Consider the following 25614-nt stretch of genomic DNA (forward strand, 5'->3'; position numbering starts at 1 on the left):
AAGCCCTAAAATTCACTCCATAATTGCCCATGGGCATATGGCGTAGTGATTAAGAGCGCGGGCTACTAACCCCAAGATTCCGAGTTCGATTCACGGCAGCGACCTGATTAATAATAATAATAATAATAATAATAATAATATAATAATAATATAATAATAGTAACATCGTTAGGAATGAGAACCCAGGTTCGAAATTTCTCCAAGACACCTGACGAAGGCTGGAGGGTATATCAGCCGAAACGTTGTGTTAACAGCAAACAAGATGAGGACAAATATCCGTCAAATGTAAATAATGTAAATAATTCCTCATCTCTTAAATATGGAACTATATGGTATTTACTTCAGTGCAATGTGATTTTAAATATAATGTAACCCTATATTTTTGTACCTAAGAATCAAAAATATACTTTGTCCTGTTATATAATGTGGCCTCTGAGTAAACTGATACTTATTGAAAAATTTTTACAAACTAGTATAATACTCAGTAAATTTTAAAACACAAAACATAAAGCAAATACTAAAACCAGCATGGTTCCTGTTATTACTAATGTTTGCTTAAAAGCTATTGAGGAAAAGCTATAGCACAGGTTAAGAGAAAGATTATTGCTCATAAGTAATCATTTTAAAATCCAGTAAACTGTTTTTTTCTAATGTCCTGTTGTTCTAAAATAGACAATTTTGTTTATTATTATATCCAGTATGTCATGTCAAAAAATGAGTGTTTTATGTTTCCAATCTAACTTGCTTCAAAATCATTCTGCTTTTTAGTTTTTATTATAAAACTATGAAAATGCACAATCAGAGGAAAACTTCTGATATAAAGAAGGTTTTTTTGTAGAATCTCAGACACCACTCACTTGAAAATTTGAAAGATTAACTAACAGCTATTGTTTCCATATTTTGACATTTTCTTTGCATGTAACTTACATCCAGCATTACTAAAAATAAATTCAACTTTTTTCTCATCTTGCATCTATTCAGCCTATTGTTTCAGCCTGTTCTTGGTAGAGAACCCATTCTCGTCTCATAGATAGCTTACAGACTGGCATCTTCTGCAGTTTGGCTTTGGTCTTCTCTATGAGATGGATGTCAGAGGTATGTAGGGGAAAAGGAAGCCTTAGTGATTGGGGGACAGAAGTTGACAACATCTGAAAAGATGATGAGAATGATAGCAGATAAGAGTGGAGTGCTAAAGATAAGGTATGGCAGGCCTAAGATAGATGTAGTTCACACGAGAGAAAGAGAAAGTTGGAGATATAAGAAAGGGTGATTAGTAGAAATTAATAGGAAGGGGTGATACTGAGAATGAGGCATGAATTTTAAAAGGAAGTGGTTTCAGCGGGTGTGGGAGTAAGAAGGACAAAGTATATGCATATTCTGCTCTCATGGTCATAGCATGTGAAAGCACATGGCTCAGTCATTAGAGCGTCGGGTTCACAGTCATTAGGTAGTGAGTTCAATTCCTGGATTGGGCTGTGTGTTATGTTCTTGAGGAAGACACTTTATGTCATGTTGCTCCAATTCACTCAGCTGTAGAAATGAGTTGTGATGTCACTGGTGCCAAGCTGTATCAGCCTTTCCCTTGGTTAACATCGGTGGCATGAAGAGGGGAGGCTGGTATGCATGGGCGATTGCTGGTCTTCCATAAACAACCTTACCCAAACTTGTGCCTTGGAGGGTAACTTTCTAAGTGCAATCTCATGGTCTTTCATGACTGAAGGGGGTCTTTACCCATTACCTTTGGTCTCATAAGATTACAACAGCTGAATAGTGTTCTAATTAGAAGACTAGAGGGATGGGTGTTGAAATGAAAGGTGAGAAAAGTTTGACTGGGACAGATTGGGTGCAAGTTCTACTGTGTGTATATAGATATACATTTTTAGGACCTCACTTTCATGAAGTTGAATGGGTCTTCTTGAGCACTGCAAATTGCCAGTCATCTCAGTTCTTTGTCATCCCTTCCATGACACACAAAGAATTTTTACTTTTTTCTTTTCTGCATGTCAAACATGGCCACTTCCCAAATGACAGTAGGATTTTATATCTTTTCTTACTGGTTAAGACTTTTGTCTTTGCTGAGTTTACTTTTAGATTCCTTGATTCTAGGTTTTGCCTCCACATATGGAACTCTTCCTCTAATTCTTTGACTGATTCATCTATTGGGACTAGGTGGTCAGCATAGAGAAATTCCTACAGACCACCAACCCTGAACATCTTTTAATTTGGAACCATTATTATTATCCTCTTCTTTCAATGTTGCTTCCATTTCTTGCCGGATGTCTTCCCAACACCTAGGGCAAAGAAACTCACTGTATACATTGGTAGGCCATTAAAATAAAGAGACCAGATTGTTCATTTACAAAGTCATGTGATAGAAAAAAAAGGAGAAGGTCTGGTCTGTATGTGCTGGAAAGTCCCAAAGAATTGTTACACTTTCTCCCTTGGTTACAGTCTCAGGGTGGTGCTTGTACCATTTGTCAGCAGTTTTGATTTCATAATGCTGGCATTAACCAGTGTAGTTATTGGCCAACTCTGTCATGGCTTAATTTATACTCTACCAGTGCTAAAACCTTACACTCAGAGATTAGGTGATCCACTGTTTCAATCTCATCATTGCAGTATCGGCACTTTGGGTTTACTCCATTTTTCATCACATTGGCTTAGTAGTTCCAAGTCAATAAGCTCTGATCTTGAGTAGCTAAAATAAAGCCTTCGCTCTCTGCTTTTAGCGCTGAGCTCTGTAGCCACTGATGAGTGTATTTCTGTTCTACATCAGCTTGTTTGCTACAGGTCACATATTTGCCATGCAGAGATTTTTGATCCCACCTACCAGCTAATTGTTCAAGCACTTTTTGCTTTGCCAAATCATTCTGGAATCAACTGTAATTGCCCTCATATGATGAGTTGTGATTTTTTATTTATTTGCTTATCTGTCATTAGTTCATTAGTCTTGAAACTTGGTAGTTAAGCACATTCCACTAATTAGTACCATGGAGACAGCCTGATTACCACTCTCTGCTATGGATGACACTTCCATAAAGGTTTCTTTTAATATGGTTTGGAGAATTACAATAAGAAAGAAGAAACTCAGAATCCAGCCCAGATGGACACCTATGTATATGCCAAATTGTTTGCTAAAGTTATTGAAAATATTCACCTTGCAGATATTCCCCTGTACATACCTTGCACTCTGTGTTTTTAATGACCATCAGACTACAGTGCATTGTACTTTGGACAAAGACTATCTCCAGATCACTAAATGTGAGGTCAAGTGGCTTGTTTTTAGCTTAGAGCTTGCTTATAGTTGTCTCCTTAAGACAGCATCAATAGAACTTTATCCTCATACAAGTCCAAACTGCTTCTCAGCTAAAACTTTTCTGAATCAGCTGTGCTAACTCTTTCTTCTATCTTTATCAAGGAGGTTCATCAATTTGATACCCTTCTTCCCAACTATCTAGATCAGTTACCTTTACTACAACTGTGAAGCTACATCTCTTCATGATATAGAGGTGTTAATTACCAAAACAAGTTCTTGCTGTTTACCAGGCAGTGTTTATGGTCTCCAATAGTTTTAGCATATATGCGTCCTTCTATTAAAGTGTAGTCAATAGCAGAGAGTGGTAATGAGGCTGTCTCCATGGTACTAATTAGTGAAATGTGCTTAGCTACCAAGTATTTAGACTAATGACCTAATGACAGCTAAGTAAATAAAAGAAAAACACAACTTGTCATGTGAGGGTAATTACAGTTGATTCCAAAATGGTCTCTTTTTACTTACCATAATAATGATAATCTTTTCTACTAAAGGCAATGGGCCTGGAATTTGTGGGGAGGGGGATAGTAAATTACATCGACCCCAGTACTCAACTGGTACTTATTTTATTGACCCTGAAAGGATGAAAGGCAAAGTTGACCTCAGCAGAATTTGAACTCAGAATGTGAAGACTGATGAAATGCTGCTATTTTGCCCGGTGTGCTGACGATTCTACCAGCTTACCACCTTAATGATAATAATAATAACAATGACAACAATAAATGGTTTTGTTGAGTAGAGAGAGAGAGAGTGCATAGTTTTTCCAGGGCTATATTTGGTTATAAATTAAAAGACATATATTCTATCAATACTGTATTGATATAAATAAAATCAATTGTTTGGCATTCTGTTGTTAAATACATCAGCTGAAAGATGGTCTATGTCATTGACTTTAGGGGTGAGGAAATGTGAGTCATCACATTCATAGTTTTTCCAAAAGTATCTGCAGAGTAAGTGAAATATCTTCGAACTAGAATTGAACTTGAATTGCTTTTTTTATAAACTAGTCAGCGGATGAAGAACAGTGTAGATGATCCCTTTTATTAAAAGAATATCATATGCTGAACAATTTCTTTATGGTTGAAGCCCTGGTTAAATGCTTGCAATGGAGCATACATTGCTAACAGTATCTAAGGGCTAAGTTGGGTTGCCTAGAATTTCCTCCTATATTACAGCATTTATCACTGTTAGGAGAAGTAACAATCTTTTTAATACCAACTCTCCTTAGTTTTCTTGTTTTAAAATGATTTAAGTCAAAACCTTCCATCAAAATTTAATTGTTAATTTATGTTCCAAACACCAACATAATAACAACAGTAAAGCTATTTCAATAAATTCTTCGTTATTTGAAACAAAAGCAGTGTATTCTAACAATATGGAAGCAAAAAGTTGATTCAGTTAACATTCAATTTGAATTCTTGCTCATAAAGGAATAGATGTACCAGGAAGGACTTCCAGAAAAAATGCTTCTGAAAAGATAAAAGCTCAGCGGAATGTTTATTACAGAGTTTTAAAGTTTTATACATTGTTGGAGCAACAGTTTAGTTTTTGTAATTTGTCACCTTTGAATATTTTACTGGTGTTTGTAAAGGAAGACAGTGAGCTAACAGAATTATTTGAGCATCAGAAAAATTGCTTTGTAGCACCTATTCGAGCTTTTGCATTCTGGGTTCAAATCCCACTGTGGTCAACTTTGCCTTTCATTTTTCTGGGTTGATAAAATAAAGTACTAGTCAAATTCTGGAGTTGATGGTGTCAATTAACCTCTTCCTTTAATATTACTTACCTTGTACCTAAATCAGAAGCAAGAGGAAAGTTTGTGATTGGAAGGAAAACAAACTAAATGACAGTTAGTTCTACAAGAATGAAGTTGTAATATCAAAGACTGTGTTATATGTTTAATGAGTTGGGGGTGTTGATGCCAATCAAGTATGTCATATAGTAACCATTACTTTTCAAATTTTACTCACTTGGCATTTCTTTCAGCTAATTCTAGCATGTTATATTTCAGTGATTTACGAATGACCAGGAATAATTTACTGGATCTTCTCACTGATCCTGGCCATGATAAGACAACAATTATCAAAGCATACACTGAATATTTTGCCTTCTTGCAAGGTCTTTATCAGAACTATGAAGGCCAATCTGAAAACAAGCTGCAAAAAGCTATCTACTTTAAATGGACAAACACACTCAAAGGGAAGATACCCGTGTAAGTTATTTTTTATTAATTCTGTTTCAATTTTTTCTTGTTTTGTATATATTTCTCTTTCCTTTGAATTATTATTGTTTTTATCATACTCTCATCCTTCACTCTTGTGACAATAATAAAGTGATCTTTTTTATTGTTATTGTAAGTGTTGCTACTGGTTAAAAGAGCACAGTATTTTAATAGAATTTTAATTTCAGTATAGCTGAAGCTCTTAGCTTCTGTCATATTTGTGTAATATATCTGAGGTGCTTTAAAATACGTCTTATGCTTCAATGGGTAATGGCAGTTCAGTTAAGGCGGTCTGCTTCCTAGGCAACTGAATTGAAAATGTTTCTTCCCTTACCATCTAATAATGCATCCCAGAGATAGTTCTTTCTCTTTACAGAGACATATCGTGACCATTGGGAAGATTCAACATATACACATTCTCAAGAAGAGCAATTTCTCTAACCCAGACAGCTATTGTCCTATTGCTCACACATTCACATATGCATGCATGCACACACACACTCTCACACACACACACACACACACACACACACATATACTTACATAAAGTGAGCAGAGCAGCTAGGTAGCAGAAGGAAGAAAGAGAAAGAATCAAATATTTCCTTATAGGCTTTTATATATCAGATTTTTTTTTGTGTGTTGATATATATATATATCAAAATCATGTAGATAAAACTAGTCACACATCCTGGTCCGTTATTTAACTATGTCCTTTCTCTGTCTCTTTCACCTCTATCAATGAAATTCTTGCTCCTGTGATCTCACCAGCTCTATAACACTTCTGCCTACTGCATTCAGAAAAACAAGATGGATTTCTTCTGTGAAAAACTCAGCCTTCAACCTGCTAAGAACTGAAGATAAAACCAAAGTTCTAAAATATTCTTTTTAAATGTTGATGAACTTCATCCTTGTTACACATCCTTGTCTCTCCATGCAAATTTTCTTCTTAGCTTGATAACCTTTCTATAGTTGGTCCCACAATAACACACCATGAACCTGTTTTACATTTAATACAACTGCCTTTTCTTTGGGTATTTTTAGTAGAGTTCAGTGTGTTACAAGTATTTGGACCAGTTTTCTTTTTTCTCTGTCATTTACCATGTTTTTTTTTCTGTGTACATTAATCTAGTTGTTTAACTGGGTATCAGCTGCATCAATCTTATCAGTTTAGGTGGACCTGCAAAGGACATGGTTGGTGCCTCTATCCTCCTGACTAACTTAAATTCTCTTTCTCCTATCCCCTTTTTGCTGTATCTCACTGTTCAACCCCTATATTAATCAATTCCCCCAAATTATATCTGATGTTAACTTTCTTGCTCATGTTTCCCCACTCCACCTTCACCCAAGCACTAACAATTCTAAGTGAATATTTAGCAACTGCTGAAACCTCAGTTACGTTTCTGTTTCAGTCAAAGAATGTGTTAAAAGAAAGCCTTCCTCTGTTAGACTATTTAAATTTGTTTAATCCCATGTGCATTAATTCTTGTACCCCCCACCCCACTACACACACTCACACACACAAGTAAACACATACATATGCTCAAAATAATTGACTTTCATAGTTTACATTGTTTGAATTTTTTCAGAGTACAGAAAGATGCAATTTTCGAACATGCTTCAATGGTTGTCAATGTTGCTCTCTGGTTTACCAAACATGCTGCAAAGTTGGCAGCCCGTGATAAGTAAGTCAAACTTTTGGTGGTGTTATTAACTCCTCTCTCTTTCTTGAATGCTTGAATTATTTAATCCATAGACATACACACACAAAGGGATGGTGTGTGTGTGCATGCATGCTCAAAGTTACTTCTCTTCATTATTTCCCATTGATAATGGCTAAAGAGCTAGAAACACATCTGGGAATCTGACAGAGGTCAGCACTGGACAGATAAGTGTGTGAATCTGAGAGGGGGATATATTGAATAAAATCATAATTAAGTGATCCTCCTGTATTTTCTTTTATCCAAAGTGAGGAATTTTTCAGCACTCCCCCGTACATGCATATATATATGTGTGTGTATACATACATACACACACACTTTGTAAACCTGAGTCTACTCTCTGTTACACTCATTTTCAGCTATGCTACTGAATAGCAGCATACATGATACTGTGGATAGTAACAGAAAGTAATGTCAGTACTATAATAAGTATTTCCTCTCTACTTTTGCACTGACTACTTTTTCCCTCTTGTTTGTAAACTCAAAACTCAAATATCCATAAAGTGAATACATGCACAATCACCCCACCCTGTGTGTGTGTGTGTATGAATAATACACACACACACACACACACACACACGTGTGTGTGTATGAGTATGTATGTATGTACATGTGTGTGTCTTCATTCTATGTTGCCTTTTTTGTAAATGGCTGAGTGTTTGCTAGCATTAAGAATATCTGTAAATGTTCTTACTATATCTTAATACTGTACAAACCAAGGTGACATGTAAAAAGCACTGAGGCTGGTGCCACGTAAAAAAGTACTGATGCTGGTGTCACATAAAAAGCACTGGTGCTGATGCCACATTAAAATCACTGGTGCTGGTACCATGTTAAAATCACTGGTGCTGGTACAACATTAAAAGCACTGGTGATGGTGCCACATAAAAAGCACTGGTGATGATGCCACATAAAAAGCACTGGTAATGGTGCCACATGAAAAGCACTGGTGATGGTGTCACTTGAAAAGCACTGGTAATGGTGCTACATAAAAAGCACTGGTAATGGTGCCACATAAAATGCACTGGTGATAGTGCCACATAAAAAGCACCTGGTACACTGTAAAGTGGTTGACATTAGGAAGGGTATCCAGCTGTAGAAACCAAACCAAAAACGACTATGGAACTTAGTGTGGTCCCTGGCCTTATCAGCTCCCATCAAGCTGTCCAACCCATGCCTGCATGGCAAACAAATGTTAAATGATGATGATTTTTCAGTGAGAACTGAAGTAAGAAAGGTTATAAAGCACTCTTTAAGTGTTTGCAGTCAAAGGTGTTTCTAAGTAACTAAAGAAATCCCTCACATTAAATCTGCATTTGTTGTGTTTTTTTACTTACCATGTTCTGTCTTGTGCTGCAGCATGGGCATGGACGAAGCAAAGGAAGTTCATAGATGTCTTCGTATTGCTGCTGGCATGTTTACATATGTGAAGGTAAGTGTTCTTTCAACTGCAAAACTTACAATGGTTGTTGTTTAGCCTAAGACATGTCCTGATACAGCAGGTCTAGGACCAAAGGCTTTCCAACTGTGACTATCACATCTTAGACATGCTAGTGTCTAGGAGTACAATATCTTATGAGTGTATTTAAAACAGAATAGGATTTGGGAGAGATTTGATTGCTATTTTTAGCAGGTTGACCAATCACATAGAGATCTCTCGCAATAATTTAACCAAGTGAAGAAAAAGGACCTGGAATTATATTTTATTCTTGTTTCTTTAATTAATTCATTTTATTTTGGTGATTTTAAGTTAATGTTTAAATTGCAAGGTTATCTTTCATAATAGGTACATTTTTTTGTTAGTTATTCATTTCTTCATTTGTTGGATATAGTTTGCTGATTTCATCTCAGGATGGAGATCATCCCAGTAGTTCAGCAAAAATAAAAGGAGATTCTTATGATTTTTATTTGACAAGAAGGAAAATATATATTCTGAAGAATAGTTAAAGAATATCAACATGTGACACCTTGGGCAGGTGTCTTCTACTATAGCCTTGGGCCAACTAAAGCCTTGTGAGTGGATTTGGTAGACAGAAGAAGCCTGTTGTATATATGTGTGTGTGTCTGTACCCCACCACCACTTGACAGCTGGTATTGATGTGTTTACATCCCTCTATCTTAGCAGTTCAAGTGAAAAAAGACTGGTAGAAAATGAGGGAGTGCTGAAAAGTTCCTGACTTTGAATTAAAAAAATACAGGAGGATTAGTTAATTATGATTTTATTAAACATATTCCCCTCTCAGATTCACATACTTATTGTATTCAGTTTTTCTAAGCCCTGTAAAAGAACTCAGAAGGTTGGGGTTCCAACCAAGCCTTTTGCATTACCCTTAAAGCCAGGAACTTTTCAGCACACCCTTGTAAGTACCAGGCTTTAAAAAAAAAATCCTAATTACATTTCTATAAAACCAGCTTAAAATTAGCTATCATTAACAAATGTTCCTTATATATTTTATCCCTTCATCTACTGAATAATGAACTTTTTTTTTCTTCAAAGAATGACTTGTGTGCAAGACTTGTAGACATTGATAGTGGTACTGATTTGGATGTTCGTGTTCTTGATGCTTTCATTTACCAATCTACTGCCGAAGCTCAAGAAGGTAACAAATTCAAATATTTATTTACAAAAGCAAAAGAAAATTGTATATTTTTAAGAGCAACACTCTGAGGTTTATGGTTCTTGTATCAATCTTAATGTCCTTATTTCAAATTTCCTTCAACTTACTTTTGCATTTGTATATAGGTGTGTGTATGTGTATATATATACACATACACATACATATGTGTGTGTGTATGTGTATGTATAATGTATATTTATATTATAGAATTATACTTTATATTGATATGTGTATATATATATATATATATATATATATATATATATATATATATATATATATATATATATATATATATGAGGTCTGATCTGTAAGTATCCGGTTTGTTGCCATGGTAAAGAAGCTAAAACATGCAGTCAAGCCACATGGCACAGAGTGACTTTGAACACTGCTGTGCTTGCACACTAAGTTTTAATATTCTAGCTCACTTCTACTATTTACAGGAGTGTTTGGAAGGAAGGTGTGTAGTATGTGATCGTCGCATTGACCATGACAGAAAAAGTTGTCATGGTGATACCTGCTCAGAGGCCTATGCAAAGTTGCAGAAAGTGTATAGAGAGGAGTGTATGAACTGCACACAAGTGTACGAGTGGTTCAGACATTTCCAAGATCGCTGAAAAAATGTCAATATTGACGAACGTTCTGGGAGACCCACAACCAGCAGAACTGAGAAAAACATCGCAGATGTGCATGCAACTGTGAGGGGAATTTGTTGAATCACCAACTGTGATTTATCAGATGATGTGCAGATTAATTATAGTTCAGTTCAATTCATTATCACTGAAGATTTAGGTCTGAGATGCGTGTCTGCCAAGTTTGTGCCAAAACTGCTTTCAGCTGACCAAAAAAGACACTCGGGTTTCAGTTGCGCAAGATCTTGATTGTGCCGAGAAAGATGAAAACTTTTTGAAAACTGATTAGGTATCACCAAGCTTTTGGCAAAATTTGATGCGGATTCTCTGCTCAACTTCCTCTGTTACAGTTAATGTGACGATCACACTCTACACATCTTCCATCTAAGCACTAACAGTGGAAGTGAGCTAGAATGTTGAAACTTAGTGATGTTCAGTCTATGCCAAGTGACTTCACTCTCTGTGTTTGAGCTTCGTTACTATCTCAACAGTCCAGATACTTATTGATCAGACCATGTATATATGTCCACTCTGTAAGATGATTGGCATTAGGAAGGACACCCAGCTGTAAATACCTTGCCAAAACAGACAGTGAAATCTGGCGCAGTCCTGTTAAACTGTCCAACCCATACCGGCATGGAAAATGGACGTTAAATGATGATGATGATGATGATATCTGTGCAGGTGCGAGTGTGTAGTTGAAGAGTTTGCTTCCCAACCATATAGTCTTGAATTGTTTGGTACCTTGGGCAAGTGTTTTGTACTATAGCCCCAAACTGATCAAAGTCTTATGAGTGGATTTTGTAGCTGGAAACTGAAAGATGGCTGTATACCTGTGTGTGTGTGCATAGCTGTGGATGTCTGTTAGTGCTTTCTTATCTTGACATCACGTGGTTGTTGTAAACAAGTGTTACTGTCATACAAGTAATGTCCTTTCTTTCCAGTCATCCATGAAAGTATGTCAGGACAGACAGGAGGAAATCTTATTACTTTTCCTGGGAACAAGTGAGGGTTGGTGAATTTGCCTTAATAAATTGCAATGACCTCATGCAAGCATGGGAAATTGGATATATGTATACAAACATACATATATAAACATGCACTACCAACCAAGTTATAATAGTTTTTCCTGAAGATTGCAATGGCATGAAACTCATGTCACAAGACAAATTCTCTGCTTCAGTTTTTATAAAAAAATCCATATCCTCTACAACTAGTTTTGAGTACACCTTTTTCTTTCTTCTGATATTAAACAACATGTGTATGTGTGTGTGTGTGCATATGTATAAATATTATGGTGTTGATGGTAATATATACACATGCATATGTTTATCATCTTTTTACAGTGACCACAGCACGAGCTATTGAACTTAAACATAGTGCCAGTTTAATTGCTGCATTAACATATGAAACTGCACAGCTCTACACAAAAGCTGGTATGTATAATTTTCCACATAATTCCGTGTAATTACAGTTAATCCTTATAATTAATTTCTTTTGGTATTTCAGTTATGAGGACGTATGAAAATAATATATATTTTTTTTTAGTTTTTATTTTCTTGTTATGATTAACTTACACTTGTTGAAAAATGTTGTCTCAGATGCATGAGACTTCCTTGTATCATAACAACATTGAAATGATTTATGGACATTTTCTGAAGATTTCCTTTATTAACTTATTACTAGGCCTGATGTGAGAGCAATTGCAGCTAGAATTTTAATACTCAACTGTAACTATAAAACCAACTTTAAGGAAAAAGTAAATGAGGATGATGGCATTCTGAGTTTTAATTCATTACTTGATTATGTTTCATTACTATAGTTTTGTAAAAGGTGGCAAGCTGGCAGAATCGTTAGCATGCTGGGCAAAATGCTTAGCAGCATTTCATCCATCTTTATGTTCTGAATTTAAATTCCACTGAGGTTGACTTTAATTGGTAATACAGTTGCCTAGAAAGTGATTGGTAGGTGGTTTAAGTACCTGGCAGTAGGTCACTTTCTATTTCCTGTTTCAGATTGGTGTTTTTGATGTCTAACAGGGTGGTGATAATGATGATGATGCCTTCTTACTACTACTACTTATGCAGCAAATTGGCAGAATCATTAGCATGCCAGGCAAAATGCTTAGCGACATTTCATCTGGCTTTACATTCTGAGTTCAAATTCCACCAAGATCGACTTTGCCTTTCATCCTATCGCAGTCAATAAATTAAGTACCAGTGAAACACTGGGGTCAACTTGTCCCCTCCCCCAAAATTTCAGGCCTTGTGCCTTTAGTAGAAAAGATTATTACTACTGCTACTACTACTACTTAGGCAGCAAGTTGGCAGAATTGTTAGCATGCCAGGCAAAATGCTTAGCAGCATTTCATCTATCATTACGTCCTGAGTTCAAATTCCACCAAAGCAGACTTTATCTTTCATCAGTAAAATAAGTACTGGTTGAGTACTAGGGTTGATGTAATTGACTTACCCCTCCTTCGAAGTTGCTGGTCTTGTGCCAAAATTTGAAAGCATTATTATTATTAGATTGACTACATTTTAAAGCTTTAAGCTACATTCACCTATTGTGAATGTAGCTTTGAGCTGGAGGAATTGATGTCATCAGAGGGTGTCCAATGATTATTGTATTCCTTCAGCCCTGAATTCTAACGCCCTCCTATTGATGGGATGACAGTGGTGACCAAATTACTGCTCCTCTTCTCTTCCTCAGTTCCAGTTTTACAATCACCAAAAGACTGCTTCTCTCCCAGCATACACACAGCAACCTTGTTCTCTCTTGGTCACTCTAATTCCATTGGCTGTAATCATTCTCCATAGTGACTGAGCAGGGAAAAACTCTCACTAAAAAACAATCAATGGAATGGTACTTTGGTTCAGGGTCGCAATACCTAATGTTCACTGGACACTGTCTGATGACATCAATTCCCTCTGTTAAGCTACAGTCACCAAAGATAAATAAAGGAGAAGCATTTTATTTTTATTATTTCCTTTGGGGTTGATGAAATAAAGTACTAGTCAAATATTGATTTCAAATTTCGGCACAAGGCCAGCAATTTTGGGAGTGGGGATAAGTCGATTACATCAACTCCCGTGCTCAACTGGTGCTTATTTTATGTACCTTGAAACGATGAAAGGCAAAGTCAACCTTGACAGAATTTGAGCTCAGAACATGGCACAGTAATACTTCTGCCAGCTCACTGTCTTAGCACCAGTCAAATATTGTAACCAATATAATTGACTAATTCTACCCATAACATTTCTGACCATGTTCATATGTCCATGCAAGAAATTATTCTATCTATTACAAATATGTTTTTAATTAATATCTTCATCTAATTATTTTCAGATGATACGCTTTCCAGTTTAGATGCTGAAGTAGTTAACAAATGGAGAAAATACTTCCAACTAAAGAAAGATTTCTATACAGCCTATGTAAGTATATCTCACATGTAAACTTGTAAATAGGTAGTTATAAGTGTATAGGGGATTTAAATTTAAATTACCTGAGATATAGGCTCATGCATGGCTGTGTGGTGAGAAGTTTGCTACCCAAACACATAGTCTTGGGTTCAGTCTTACTGTGTGGTACCGTGGGCAATGTCTTGTTACTATAAACCCAGGCCAGCCAAAGCCTTGCAGTTTATTTGGTAGACAGAAACTGAAAGAAGCCTATTGTGTGTGCATATCATTCAACCACAGTAGTGATTGAATATATTCTTAAGTCCATCATTTCGTCAATTGCAGCAGCTTCCAAGCTTCACCACTAATTCAGTTCTCGAATAAATGGCAAACTGTTAATAGTTTTAAAAAGTAGACCTCCTCAGCTACACTTTGGCATAACTAGTTTGAGATTTGGTTCAGCAGAAAAAAAGTTACATCAAAATATGTCAGACCTTAAGTGGCAGTAAGGCAGATATTCATCTTCAATTAACATAATTTTTTAGTTTTAAATTAAAAGTATACTTTTTAAGGCTTGAATGATAGAAAAATGCATGAGGATTTCAGAATAGTTAGTCGCATTGAACAAAAATTAGTAGAAAAACAGTTATGAGGTAAAATTTTATGAAATTTAATGTCAGTAAGTGAGAGAGTAAGAAGTAACACCTAAGCAATAAGAATAAAGAATGTATTTCTGAAATGAATGTTTACATTCTAAGGCGGCGAGCTTGCAGAAATGGTAGTACGCTGGGTGAAATGCATAGCAGTATTTCGTCTGTCTTTGAGGTTTTGAGTTCAAATTTCACCGAGGTTGACTTTGACATACAGATTATTTGATTAATTTTTTCTTAACTAAACACTTTCAGACTTACGATACTGGTAGAATGTGTCACATAGAACAGGATTTACTCTTAACATTTTTGACAAAATTTTGTATTTTAGAAGTTATTTCGTCAGAAGTTACAGAGTGACAATGGCCAAATTTGTGTTTGATAAGTGCCAATACACGAAACTCTCAACTTTTGACCTACTCTCTAACTTCTGCCGATGATATATATACATATTACATGTAAAAGCACCCACTACACTCTCAGAGTGGTTGGCATTAGGAAGGGCATCCAGCTGTCAAAACTCTGCCAAATTAGATTGGAGCCTGGTGTAGCCATCTGGTTTGCCAGTCCTCAGTCAAATTATCCAACCCATGCTAGCATGGAAAGCGGACGTTAAACAATGATGATGATGATGATGAAAAAAAAATCTCATCACGCAATCAAACCAACGAAAGACCCTCTACCTGGTCGCTTGACACACTAAAAATAGCAGCCAAAGTATCCCTCTACCTAATTCACACGCCCATTGTATGTAATGTCCTAGATTATCCCTAAAAAGATGATTTGTTGAAGGCTGGAATGTCTTTGATGATAGGTTTGCAGTATCTAGGTTGATTTGAAGCTAAATAAAACAACATTATGGTAAATTTCTATATTAACACTCGCACGATTTTCACTAAGAAAAAAACCAAAAAATCAAATTTTTTGCATGGAATCAAGTACCCTGACCTCCTAATATGCTGCAAATCCCTTATTTTGGTTCAGAAAAAATGAGGTGGGGGGCTTCCCCCCAATCCTGGAATCATTGGAATTTTTTTTTTTTTTGAATGAATTCTTGTGACCTCCTAATATTGAAAAATTAAGTTACTTAAGGTGAGCCTGGTAACTGATGGTTTTGGGGTCTTGTTGTTTGTAACTTTTGGTAAGCCATGGTGCAACCAACATGGTAAAAATCCCTGCTATTAATTTGGTGGATGGGTGATATCAAATAATTTAATCACAACATATATTTAAATTAAACATGAAAAAAATTGAAATATTATCATCACTTATATGGAAAAATTGAAATATTATCTTACAGTATTTTATAAGGTAAAATCTTAAATTATTAATTGACACATTGTTAATTATCTTATAACAGCAATGCCTGGAAAAATTATGGATTACATGGAAAATGCAAGCATGAAAAGTAATATTCTTAAGATTATACACCTGTAAAAGTATAGGACAAGCTATTACTTCTAGTAAAGTAAAGAATAAGAAACTTTTTACTTAAAATATTGCAGATAAAATTAAAATTTGAATATTAAAACTTATTTTATTATAGTTTCCAAATAACACTATACTTATTTAAGTAGAATTTGGCTACCTTAAATACAGAAAAAAAGTGATGAATTAGACAAACTTACAAATTAGCAGAACAGTTTTGTACTATAAATTTAAAAGATGAGAACTATAAAGAGTGATAAATTAGAAGAACTGGCATTCTTTGCTGCAATATTTTAAGTAAAAAGTTTCTTATTCTTTACTTTACTAAAAGTAATAGCTTGTCCTATACTTATACAGGTGTAATAACTTGTCCAATATTTTTTCATGCTTATAATCTTAAGAATATTATTTTCATGCTCACATTTTTCCATGCAATATATATGTGTGTGTGTTATAGTCTTCTTGCCTTGACTTCATGTAATAGTTGTAAAGGACTGTCACCATCATATATGTGGTGTCCTTCATTTCCAATCTTCCATGAAAGCCTGTCTAGTCATGGGGAAATATTACTTTACTTGGAAACAGGTGAAAGTTGGTGACAGGAAGGACATCCAGCTACAGAAAATCTGCCTCAAATTCTCCATGCAAGCATGGAAAAGTGGATATTAAAATAATGATAACCAGTATTTAAAATTTCATGTGTATTCCTTTATATCAAAAGAGAAAACTGCAATGCAAATTCATATAGTCCAAATTTCCTTTCATTGGTCTGCATAATGATAAAGGTTGCAGAGTACATATAGAGGAAAACATTTCAACTGGAGAGGTGGTCCATAGATTACTTAATTATGTTATCACACATGTTCCAGCGAAGATCAAGGCCAAATTATGCAATTCAAGCATGGGTTGCATAATGTGGACATTATCTTCACTGAAACACATGTAAGACAATAAAACAATTTAGGAACAAACTCCCCAGCTTTGTTGACAAACATTCACTTCCATATACTCCTTCGCACACAAACACACACTCTAATAGTTATCGCCAAGCTGACTGTCTGTTTGAAGGTTTATTTACCTATATTCAGTGGACACATCCACTGGTTTTCAAAAATAGAAATATTAATATTTCTAAATCTCTCTATGGGAGACTATCCACTGAATGTAGGTAAATAAACCTTCGAACAGACAGTCAGCAGCGATGCCTGCTGGGTTCAGCTACTCCACATTGAGAAAGGGCAATCACCCTGAAACTAATTTGTAGATGTTGAACCAGCAAGGGGAAGCCGCTGACCTCCCCTGTTCGAAGGTTGTAATGGACATAGGTTTGTGTGTTACATAGCTAGCTAGAAACAATGGTCTCTTGGAGCTAATCAACAGCAGCATTTGTCCTATTTTCCTGGACTGCCATGTTAGCTTGGCGATAACTATTAATATCCAGTACTGCTGCCATAGTCTCCTTTCGAGAGATTTAGAAATATTAATAAATATATATATATATATATTTATCATCATCATGTTCAGTTAATGTTCATGTTTCATGCTGGCATGACTTGAATTATTTGAAGGGATACATTAGGTCCATTCTATTTTGGCATAGTTTCTACTACTGAGTAGGCTTCCTAATATTAACTGCTTTACTGCATGTACTGGGTGCTTTTTTGTGGTACCAGCAGTAATGAGGTCTCTGTGCAGCCTGAAAGAAGAAGATCCCCTTTGACTAAGTAGAGCTACAGTTGAGAGGAAGGCAGCTTTAACCTAGAAGATGAAAGGTTAAAGTGTGGGAGAAGAGGGCAGAACAGAACCAGTTTCTTTCTGCAGAGGAGCTATATTGCAACTCACATTATAGAAGAGTGGGTAGGAATGACTCAAGAGATGTTGGAAAACAGTACCAACATACATATATGAAGACTGGTGTTACAAACAGTTTATTTCAATTTCAAGCAACAAACTACATCGTTTCCCCTTTGAAGTTTCCCCCTTGAGACTAATGCACTTTTCCATCCTTCTCTGCCATGCATCTGTGTGCTGCTGGAAGGATTCATCTGGGATGCCCCTCAGCTCCATTGTTACAGCCCTCTTGGTGGTTTTCACGCTTACAAAATGGGTTCACTTGATGATTCCCTTGAGCTTGGAGAAAAGATAAAAAGTCATGTGAAGTAAGATCAGGTGAATAGGGAGGTTACTCCAGTACAGCAATGTTCTTCTTGACCAGAAACTGCCAGATGCTCAGGGTGCTGTGAACAGGTGCATTGTTGTGGTGAAGCAGTCAGAATTCATCCCACCACAACTCTCATTTCTTGCACACTGTGCAAAGCAAATGCTACAGGATCTCTTTGTAGACTTGCTCAATGTCGACCTGCTCCTGGAGTCATCTTCCACCTTCTTGCACCTCTCTTTGAACCTTTTGTGCCACTCAAAAGCGTGTGCACAACATTGTGTTATCTCCATATACTTGCTGAAGTATTTCAAGTGCTTGTGATGGAGTTTTCCCCAACTGGACCAAAAATTTCAGGTTTATTTGTTGCTAGGTGTTCATTGTTCCTTCCTCAGTACTCATAGCTGAACAACCTGAAAAAGAGACGCAACCAAAAGCATGTGAAAAATATTCAATGGTTGCAGAAAGCTAAGGTTACCATTATATACTCCCTAGATATCATGTTAGATGATAACACAATCTACTTATCCCTCTTTCGCTCATAGCTCACAGCACACCCAGTCCTGTTACTTTTCAAACAGACCTCGTACATATATTTCTGTGTTGCATTTGTATATATAAGTACACACATACACATGCATACATGCATATTCACAGTGAAGGCACATGACTTAGTGGTTAGGGTACTTTGCTCACGACCATAAGGTCGTGAGTTCGATATCAGGCAGCGCGTTGTGAACTTCAGCAAGACAATTTATTCTCACATTGCTCCTGTCCACTTAGCTGGCAAAAATGAGAAGTACTTGTATTTCAAAGGACCAGCCTTGTCACATTCTGTGTCATGTTGTTTCTGAGAAATATGTGTCTGTAGAGTGCTCAGTTACTTGCATGTTTAATTTCCATTAATTGGATCAGCTGGAACCTTCATCATCGTGATAATTGTAAATGAGTGTCTTTGTCATACATATAGTGTAATTCATTTCCAACATTCTGCTTGGAAAATAGGTACAGGTTGGTGACAGGAAAGGTATACATCCATAGAAAATCTACTTTGATTCTGTCTGACCCATGCAAATATGAAAAAGGGTCATTAAAAAACAGTGACAGCATTGATATATACTCACACATACATATATTTACACACACACACACACGTCTTTATACTCATATTTATATTTTCACATATGCATATATAGACACATGTAGAATTGACACTGAGATATGTAGCTATTAGTAACTAAGAACAGTTTAGTTCATGTGTGAAGATTCTAAAGATATATTCAGGTTTGAGCACTGGGCTTGATGTAACTAACTTAGCTCTTCCTACAAAAGGGTTGGCCTTATGCAAAAATTTGAAACCAATATTCTTAAGAACACTAATGTAATGATAATCTGGTTCTCTCTGCAAAATCTTTTCAAGAACTGCAGATGTTTACAACTAGGAAGTAAGAGTTAAAGTTGAAAAACTTTTGAGATAGCAGTAATATATATGAAACAGCCTCACTTGAGAGTTTGGATGAAATTATGCATAAATTCAATAGTGTGTAGACAATACAAACATTGATTTCAAATTTTGGCACAAGGCCAGCAATTACAGGAAGGGGTGCGTCAATTACACGACCCAGTACTTAACTGGTACTTATTTTATCAACTCAGAAAGGATGAAAGGCAAAGTCAATCTCAGCAGAATTTGAACTCAGAACATGAAGACACAAAATGCCACTAAGCATTTCACCTGGTGTGCTAACGATTCTACCAGCTTGTCACCTTAAACAATACAAATATTGGCTGAATAAAAAGCTCAGTGAGATGTCTGACAGACTGACAAGGAAACTGAATTTTAGATACCGAGTTATACTGATCTAAGGTCATTCTAATGAAAGTTTCATATGTGTATGTACATAGGTATATATGAATATACATATAATAATATGAAGAAATGAGACCCTTTACCTTACTAGCAAAATAAAAATTGTCTTTTTTGTTCTCATCATCGAATATTTACCACATAGGCACATACCTATCATGGAGAAACACTGCTGGCTCAAGACAAATGTGGAGAAGCCATCAAATGCCTTCAGGAAGCAATGAAATGTAAGTATATTTTGATCACACTGATTGGTGCCTTACTAAACTCTTGATCACTTCTTGAATGATGCTTGTTTCTTTGTCAACTTGCCATCTCCTATTGTTCTTCTTGGTCAGGAACTGCTGGATGCTCAGGGCATTGTGAGCCAAGTGCATTGTTGTGGTGAAGCAGCCACAATTCATCCTGCCACAACTCTAATTTCTTGCACACTGAGCAAAGCAAATGCCACAGGATCTCTTTGTAGACTTGCTGATTGATTGCTCAACATTGACCTATCCTGTTGCTGAAGGCCTCCTGCTCCTGGAGTCATCTTGCCATCTTCTGTTGTTCTTCTTGGCCAGGAACTGCCGGATGCTCAGGGCATTGTGTGAAGTGTTTTTCTACACTTAGTTTAACTTTCACATAGGAACCCTTTTTACTTTTTAAACTTTGCTTTGATTTGTTTGATTTATTTGATACATATATTATCAATCAGACTCCAAAGGGGCTGGTGCTCATCTGAGTTGGCAAGACTTATATTATGTCGTAAAATCAAGAAAAAGAATACAGGGAACTTGCTGTGAGGAGTGGAAAGTACGTTTCAGACTGTATGCTTCTTCAGAGAAAATTTGAAAGGAGAGATATTAATGTACATCCTCCTACAGTTTCCTCAATAATTTCTCTCCTTTCAAATTTTCCATGATGCATTTTTCACCCCTCGTGGCAAGTTCACTATACTTTTTTTTATTGCTTTTATTGTGTAAATATATATGTGTGTGTGGTGGTTTCATATAGTTTACACTTCTCACTTGCAATGTTTTATCCATATATAACTCAACTGCAATGAGAAGTAATGCTTAGAGCAGAATTAATAGATATTATTGGCAGAAGTGTGGTATAAGCAAATCCAAAGATCCAGTTTTTTTTTATGTTACATCATCTTCATCATTACCTGTTATCTACAACTTGCACTTGTGTTAGGTACAACAAAGATGTGCCAAATTCCGTTCAATGATCAGTCTCCTAAGTCTAACAATAGTTGCAGTGCCACTGTCCTCCTTCAGGTTCTTAGTCATGGTTTTGGAAGGACATTCGTCCTCTCATGGGTTAGTTTCTCTCTAATGACACCCAACTCTAAGGATCTCAGGTAGTTCCCAGTCAGCTATTTTGTTGGTCGACTAGAGGGAAGGTGGCCAAGAGTTGTTCATAAGTCAGTTTCTGCACCCAGCTGATGCTGAAGGTCATCCAGAGCAATCAAATATCGCAGCATCAAGTAATGTAATCTTGCAACAGTGCAAATATGAATATCTTTGATGTAGTTATGTTGAAAAAAGAATTTGAGGAAATACACTGCAAACCTACTGGCTGAAAAATTGAAATGTTCATGTGTAGCTGTAGGCTTTGTAAAGACATTTAAGTTTTAATGATATAGCTTTTGTAGTTGTAAATAGGAAATTACTGTGAGGCACAGTTGGTCTTAAGTAAGTAGTGCAGGTGTTACATAATTGGCAAATATTGTTTGCTTTAACACTTCTATTATGAACCCACCTAAGACTACCACTGATTCTTAGATACAAGCTTCTTGTTTATAAAATGATTTATGTTAAAACATTCCATCAAAATTTCATGTTAATTTATGCTTCATACATCAGCTTAATAATGATAAAGTTATTTCACTAAATACTTCTTCAATTTAAAAAAAAATTAATTAAAACAAAGGCAGTGTATTCCAATAGAAATATAGTAACAATATGATTAACTGCTGAGCTCAAATTTCCCAATGGGCCAGTAGAGAGTAATAGGAAACAGTTTCATTCAAGAGTAATGACTTCTCTTATGAAGCCTTACCTAGCTCATCACTGATTGATCACTATCTGTGAATAGAATCCATATATTCTCTAACATCCCTCTGAATAGGAATTGCACTTCTGACTTTGAGCTAATGAAACACTCAGAAGCTATACACTACTATTACTGCCTACACTCATCATCATCATCATCATCGTTTAATGTCCGCTTTCCATGCTAGCATGGGTTGGACGATTTGACAGAGGACTGGTGAAACCGGATGACAACACCAGTCCCCAATCTGATTTGGCAGAGTTTCTACAGCTGGATGCCCTTCCTAACGCCAAACACTCAGAGAGTGTAGTGGGTGCTTTTACGTGTCACCCGCACAAAAGCCAGTCAGGCGGTACTGGCAGTGAACTTTACTAATGAGAGCAGAGTGTATTTTTCCAAAATATCAACTCTTCAACATTCAAGCCATTACTCCAGTATCTTGGCTGTCAGTGGCTAGTTAGGAAATTATTATAACTTATTTAATGAAGGCATGTGGCTTAGTGATTAGGGTATTTAGCTCACTATTGTAAGGTTGTGAGTTCAATACTTGGCAGCGCAACATGTCCTTGAGCAAAACACTTTTCCATGGTCTCCAGCCCACTCAGTTGGCAAAAATCAGATATACCTATAATTCAAAAGGGCCAACCATGCCACATTTTGTGTCACACTGAATCTCCTTGAGAACTACAATAAGGGTACATGTATCTGTGGAGTGTTCAACCACTTGCATATTAATTTCACAAGCTGGCTGTTCTGTTGATTGGATCAACTGGAACGCTCATCATCATAACCAATGGAGAGCCAAGCCATAACTTATTTAATACAATGTGATTAATATACCTTAACACTACTTATTAGAAACAGTAGTACATTAAGTACAGAAGTGCCTTGTGTTATTTGGTTTCAACCTTTTAAATTCCATGTTCAAACCCTTTACTGTTAGTAAAATAAGTACCAGGCATGAACTGGGTTTGATTCAAATTTGAAGCCTTGTATCAATTTAAGAAATGAATATGATATAAAATCATATAACAAAATTAGTCATGGATGGGTAGATCTCCAATATTTAGCATTAAGGGTTCAGTTGTTCAGTCAACTTGCTTCTGAATTAAATGCAATTGGCTGAGTATTCCACAGCAATGTGTATGCTTAACATAATTGTCAGACAGGATCAGTGTGACAGCGCTGTACCTTTTGAAATACTGATACAATGCTGCTAGCAAGCCTCTATACAGTTTCCATCTACTCAGTTTTACTCACAAGGTAAGGATCAACCTGCTGTTATTGAAAATTGCATTTGCTTAAGATGTCACAGAGTAGGGATAAACCCAAGATTCCATGGTTACAAAGCAAACTTCTTAACTACATAGCTATACCGCACCTAAAATAAATTAGTATAGTGAAATTACATTAACTGTTTTAGTGCAAACAATGTTTGCACTAGCTTAGCTGGGGTCCGCGGGGCGGTAGGGGCGGGCCACCCCAGGTGGCACTTTTAATAGGGTGGTACTTTTGGGTCTGTTGTAGGAAATATGTGGTTTTTTCTGAGGTCATGGGGGCAGCAAACGGAAGGGAAGCACCAAGTAGCACACACTCTATCTATGCTAGTGATTGTATCATCATCATCATTGTTTAACGTTCGTTTTCCTTGCTAGCATGGGTTGGATGATTTGACTGAGGACTGGTGGACCAGGAGACGACACCATGCTCCAATCTGATGTGGCAGAGTTTATGTAGTTAGATTCTCAGTCACACCCACAGACATATGCATAAATATGTAAAATTAATGACAATAAGACAATTTCTGTTTAACAAAGTTTTTCTGAAAATTTATTTGAATATTAACCTATTATTTTACCAAGTAAATTATTGGTATTTTAAATCAATAAAATACCTTACAAATGTTACAAGAAATTCATTTTAAGTGGAAGCAGCAGGTTTTTCTTCTCAGAAAATGGATTTTGTCCACTGACTTCACTCATACCACTACTGTAGACCCACACACTTCTTTCTTCTTACTGTTTAGTGCTCCCACTAAATCCTCTCAATGCATATTTTTCTCTTTCATGTTAAACGCTTTCCCGAATACCTATTTTTTATTCTAAGACCAGCATCTATCAGGATCTAAGTCATCGTCCATTGTTTATGTTCTGGAGCAACTAGCATACTGAAAACTGAAAATAACCTCACTAATCTCATCCTCCAGTTTAAACAGTCTTGAAAGTGACAAATGCAGCTTGTTTTACCATTATCTCCTCCTCCTTCTCTTTCCCTATGAACTGACTTCTATATAATTGTTCAACCTGCAAATCTCCTACAAATCACACTTCATTCTGTTATATAAAGTCTTATATAATGTAGTCTTAGATATCCTTAAAAAGGTCAGGTGGTGATAAATGTTTGATCAGGTGTTTTCATGTTTGATCTGGGCTAACAATAACTCCTCTCTCCATAAACTAATAAACTTTAAAAAATCACCCACTTAGTGGAAATGTTCAATCTATCAAAATTTATTAAAATATTTATTTACTTTCCTCTTTTTTTTTTTTTTTCAAACATTTTTAATTAAGATTTTGAGAGATCTAGTGCACGATGTAAAGAATATAGTGCAACAAAAGGATCTGGGACACAAGCAAAGCCTCATGAACACATATTCTTTAGAAATCTTGGACCAAAGGTACGAAGAACTTTGGAAAAATGTGAAAGAGAAAATGGAATGATGTGAGTATATTCACTCTATCTTTTTTTTCTGTATACTTACATGCATACATGTGTGTGTGTGTGTGTGTGTGTGTGTGTATATATATATATATATATATATATATATATATACATAATCTCATTATCATCATCATTGTTTAACGCCTGTTTCCATGCTAGCATGGGCTGGACGGTTCAACCGGGATTTGGAATGTCACCAGCATTGAAGCCAGTCAAAGCAGTGCTGGCATCAGCTATGTTCAGATGGTGCTTTTTACGTGCCACTGGCATGGGTATCACAACTGCAATTTCCATATGATTTTCATTTTGATGTTGATGTACTTGACTCAATAGATCTCCTCAAACACAGCAGACCATCCTATGATCCAACGTACTTTTGAATGGGCTGGGGCTGGTTATGCGAAACTGGTGAAGGATACAGCCGTGAATTCACTTTATTTGCTGGGTCTTCGCAGTCACAGCATATCTCCAGAGGTTGCGGTCTTTCGTCATTGCCTCATCCCATGTCTTCCTGGGTCTACCTATACCCAGCATTCCTTCAACTGTTTGGGAGTGGCACTTCTTCACACATCTCTCCTCATCCATCTGTAGTACATGACCATACCAGCGCAAACGTCTCTCTTGCACACCACATCTGATGCTTCTTATGTCCAACATTTCTCTCAGGGTGCTTACACTCTGTTGTGTGTGCACACTGACATTACACGTCCAGCAGATCATGCTAGTTTCATTTCTTTTGAGCCTACGCATGTCCTCCGCAGTCAAGGCCTATGTTTCACTGCCATGTATATACGTGTATATATACACATATATATATATACATATATATATATATATATATATA

At 36.3% G+C, this 25614-nt stretch overlaps 1 protein-coding gene across 1 annotated transcript in view; it reads left to right on the forward strand.

The window, feature by feature from the left end:
- LOC106880323 (BRO1 domain-containing protein BROX) overlaps positions 1–25614 on the forward strand; it is a 42123-nt gene that overhangs the window by 8008 nt on the left and 8501 nt on the right. The window contains exons 2-9 of the mRNA XM_014930200.2: positions 5325–5525; positions 7121–7216; positions 8612–8684; positions 9750–9852; positions 11849–11938; positions 13851–13936; positions 20152–20233; positions 24620–24770. Coding sequence (XP_014785686.1) covers positions 5325–5525; positions 7121–7216; positions 8612–8684; positions 9750–9852; positions 11849–11938; positions 13851–13936; positions 20152–20233; positions 24620–24770 — 882 coding nt within the window. The remainder of the gene's footprint in view (positions 1–5324; positions 5526–7120; positions 7217–8611; positions 8685–9749; positions 9853–11848; positions 11939–13850; positions 13937–20151; positions 20234–24619; positions 24771–25614) is intronic.

The sequence above is a fragment of the Octopus bimaculoides genome, chromosome 11 (genome assembly GCF_001194135.2).
Source record: "Octopus bimaculoides isolate UCB-OBI-ISO-001 chromosome 11, ASM119413v2, whole genome shotgun sequence".
In the NCBI taxonomy this organism is placed as follows: domain Eukaryota; kingdom Metazoa; phylum Mollusca; class Cephalopoda; order Octopoda; family Octopodidae; genus Octopus; species Octopus bimaculoides.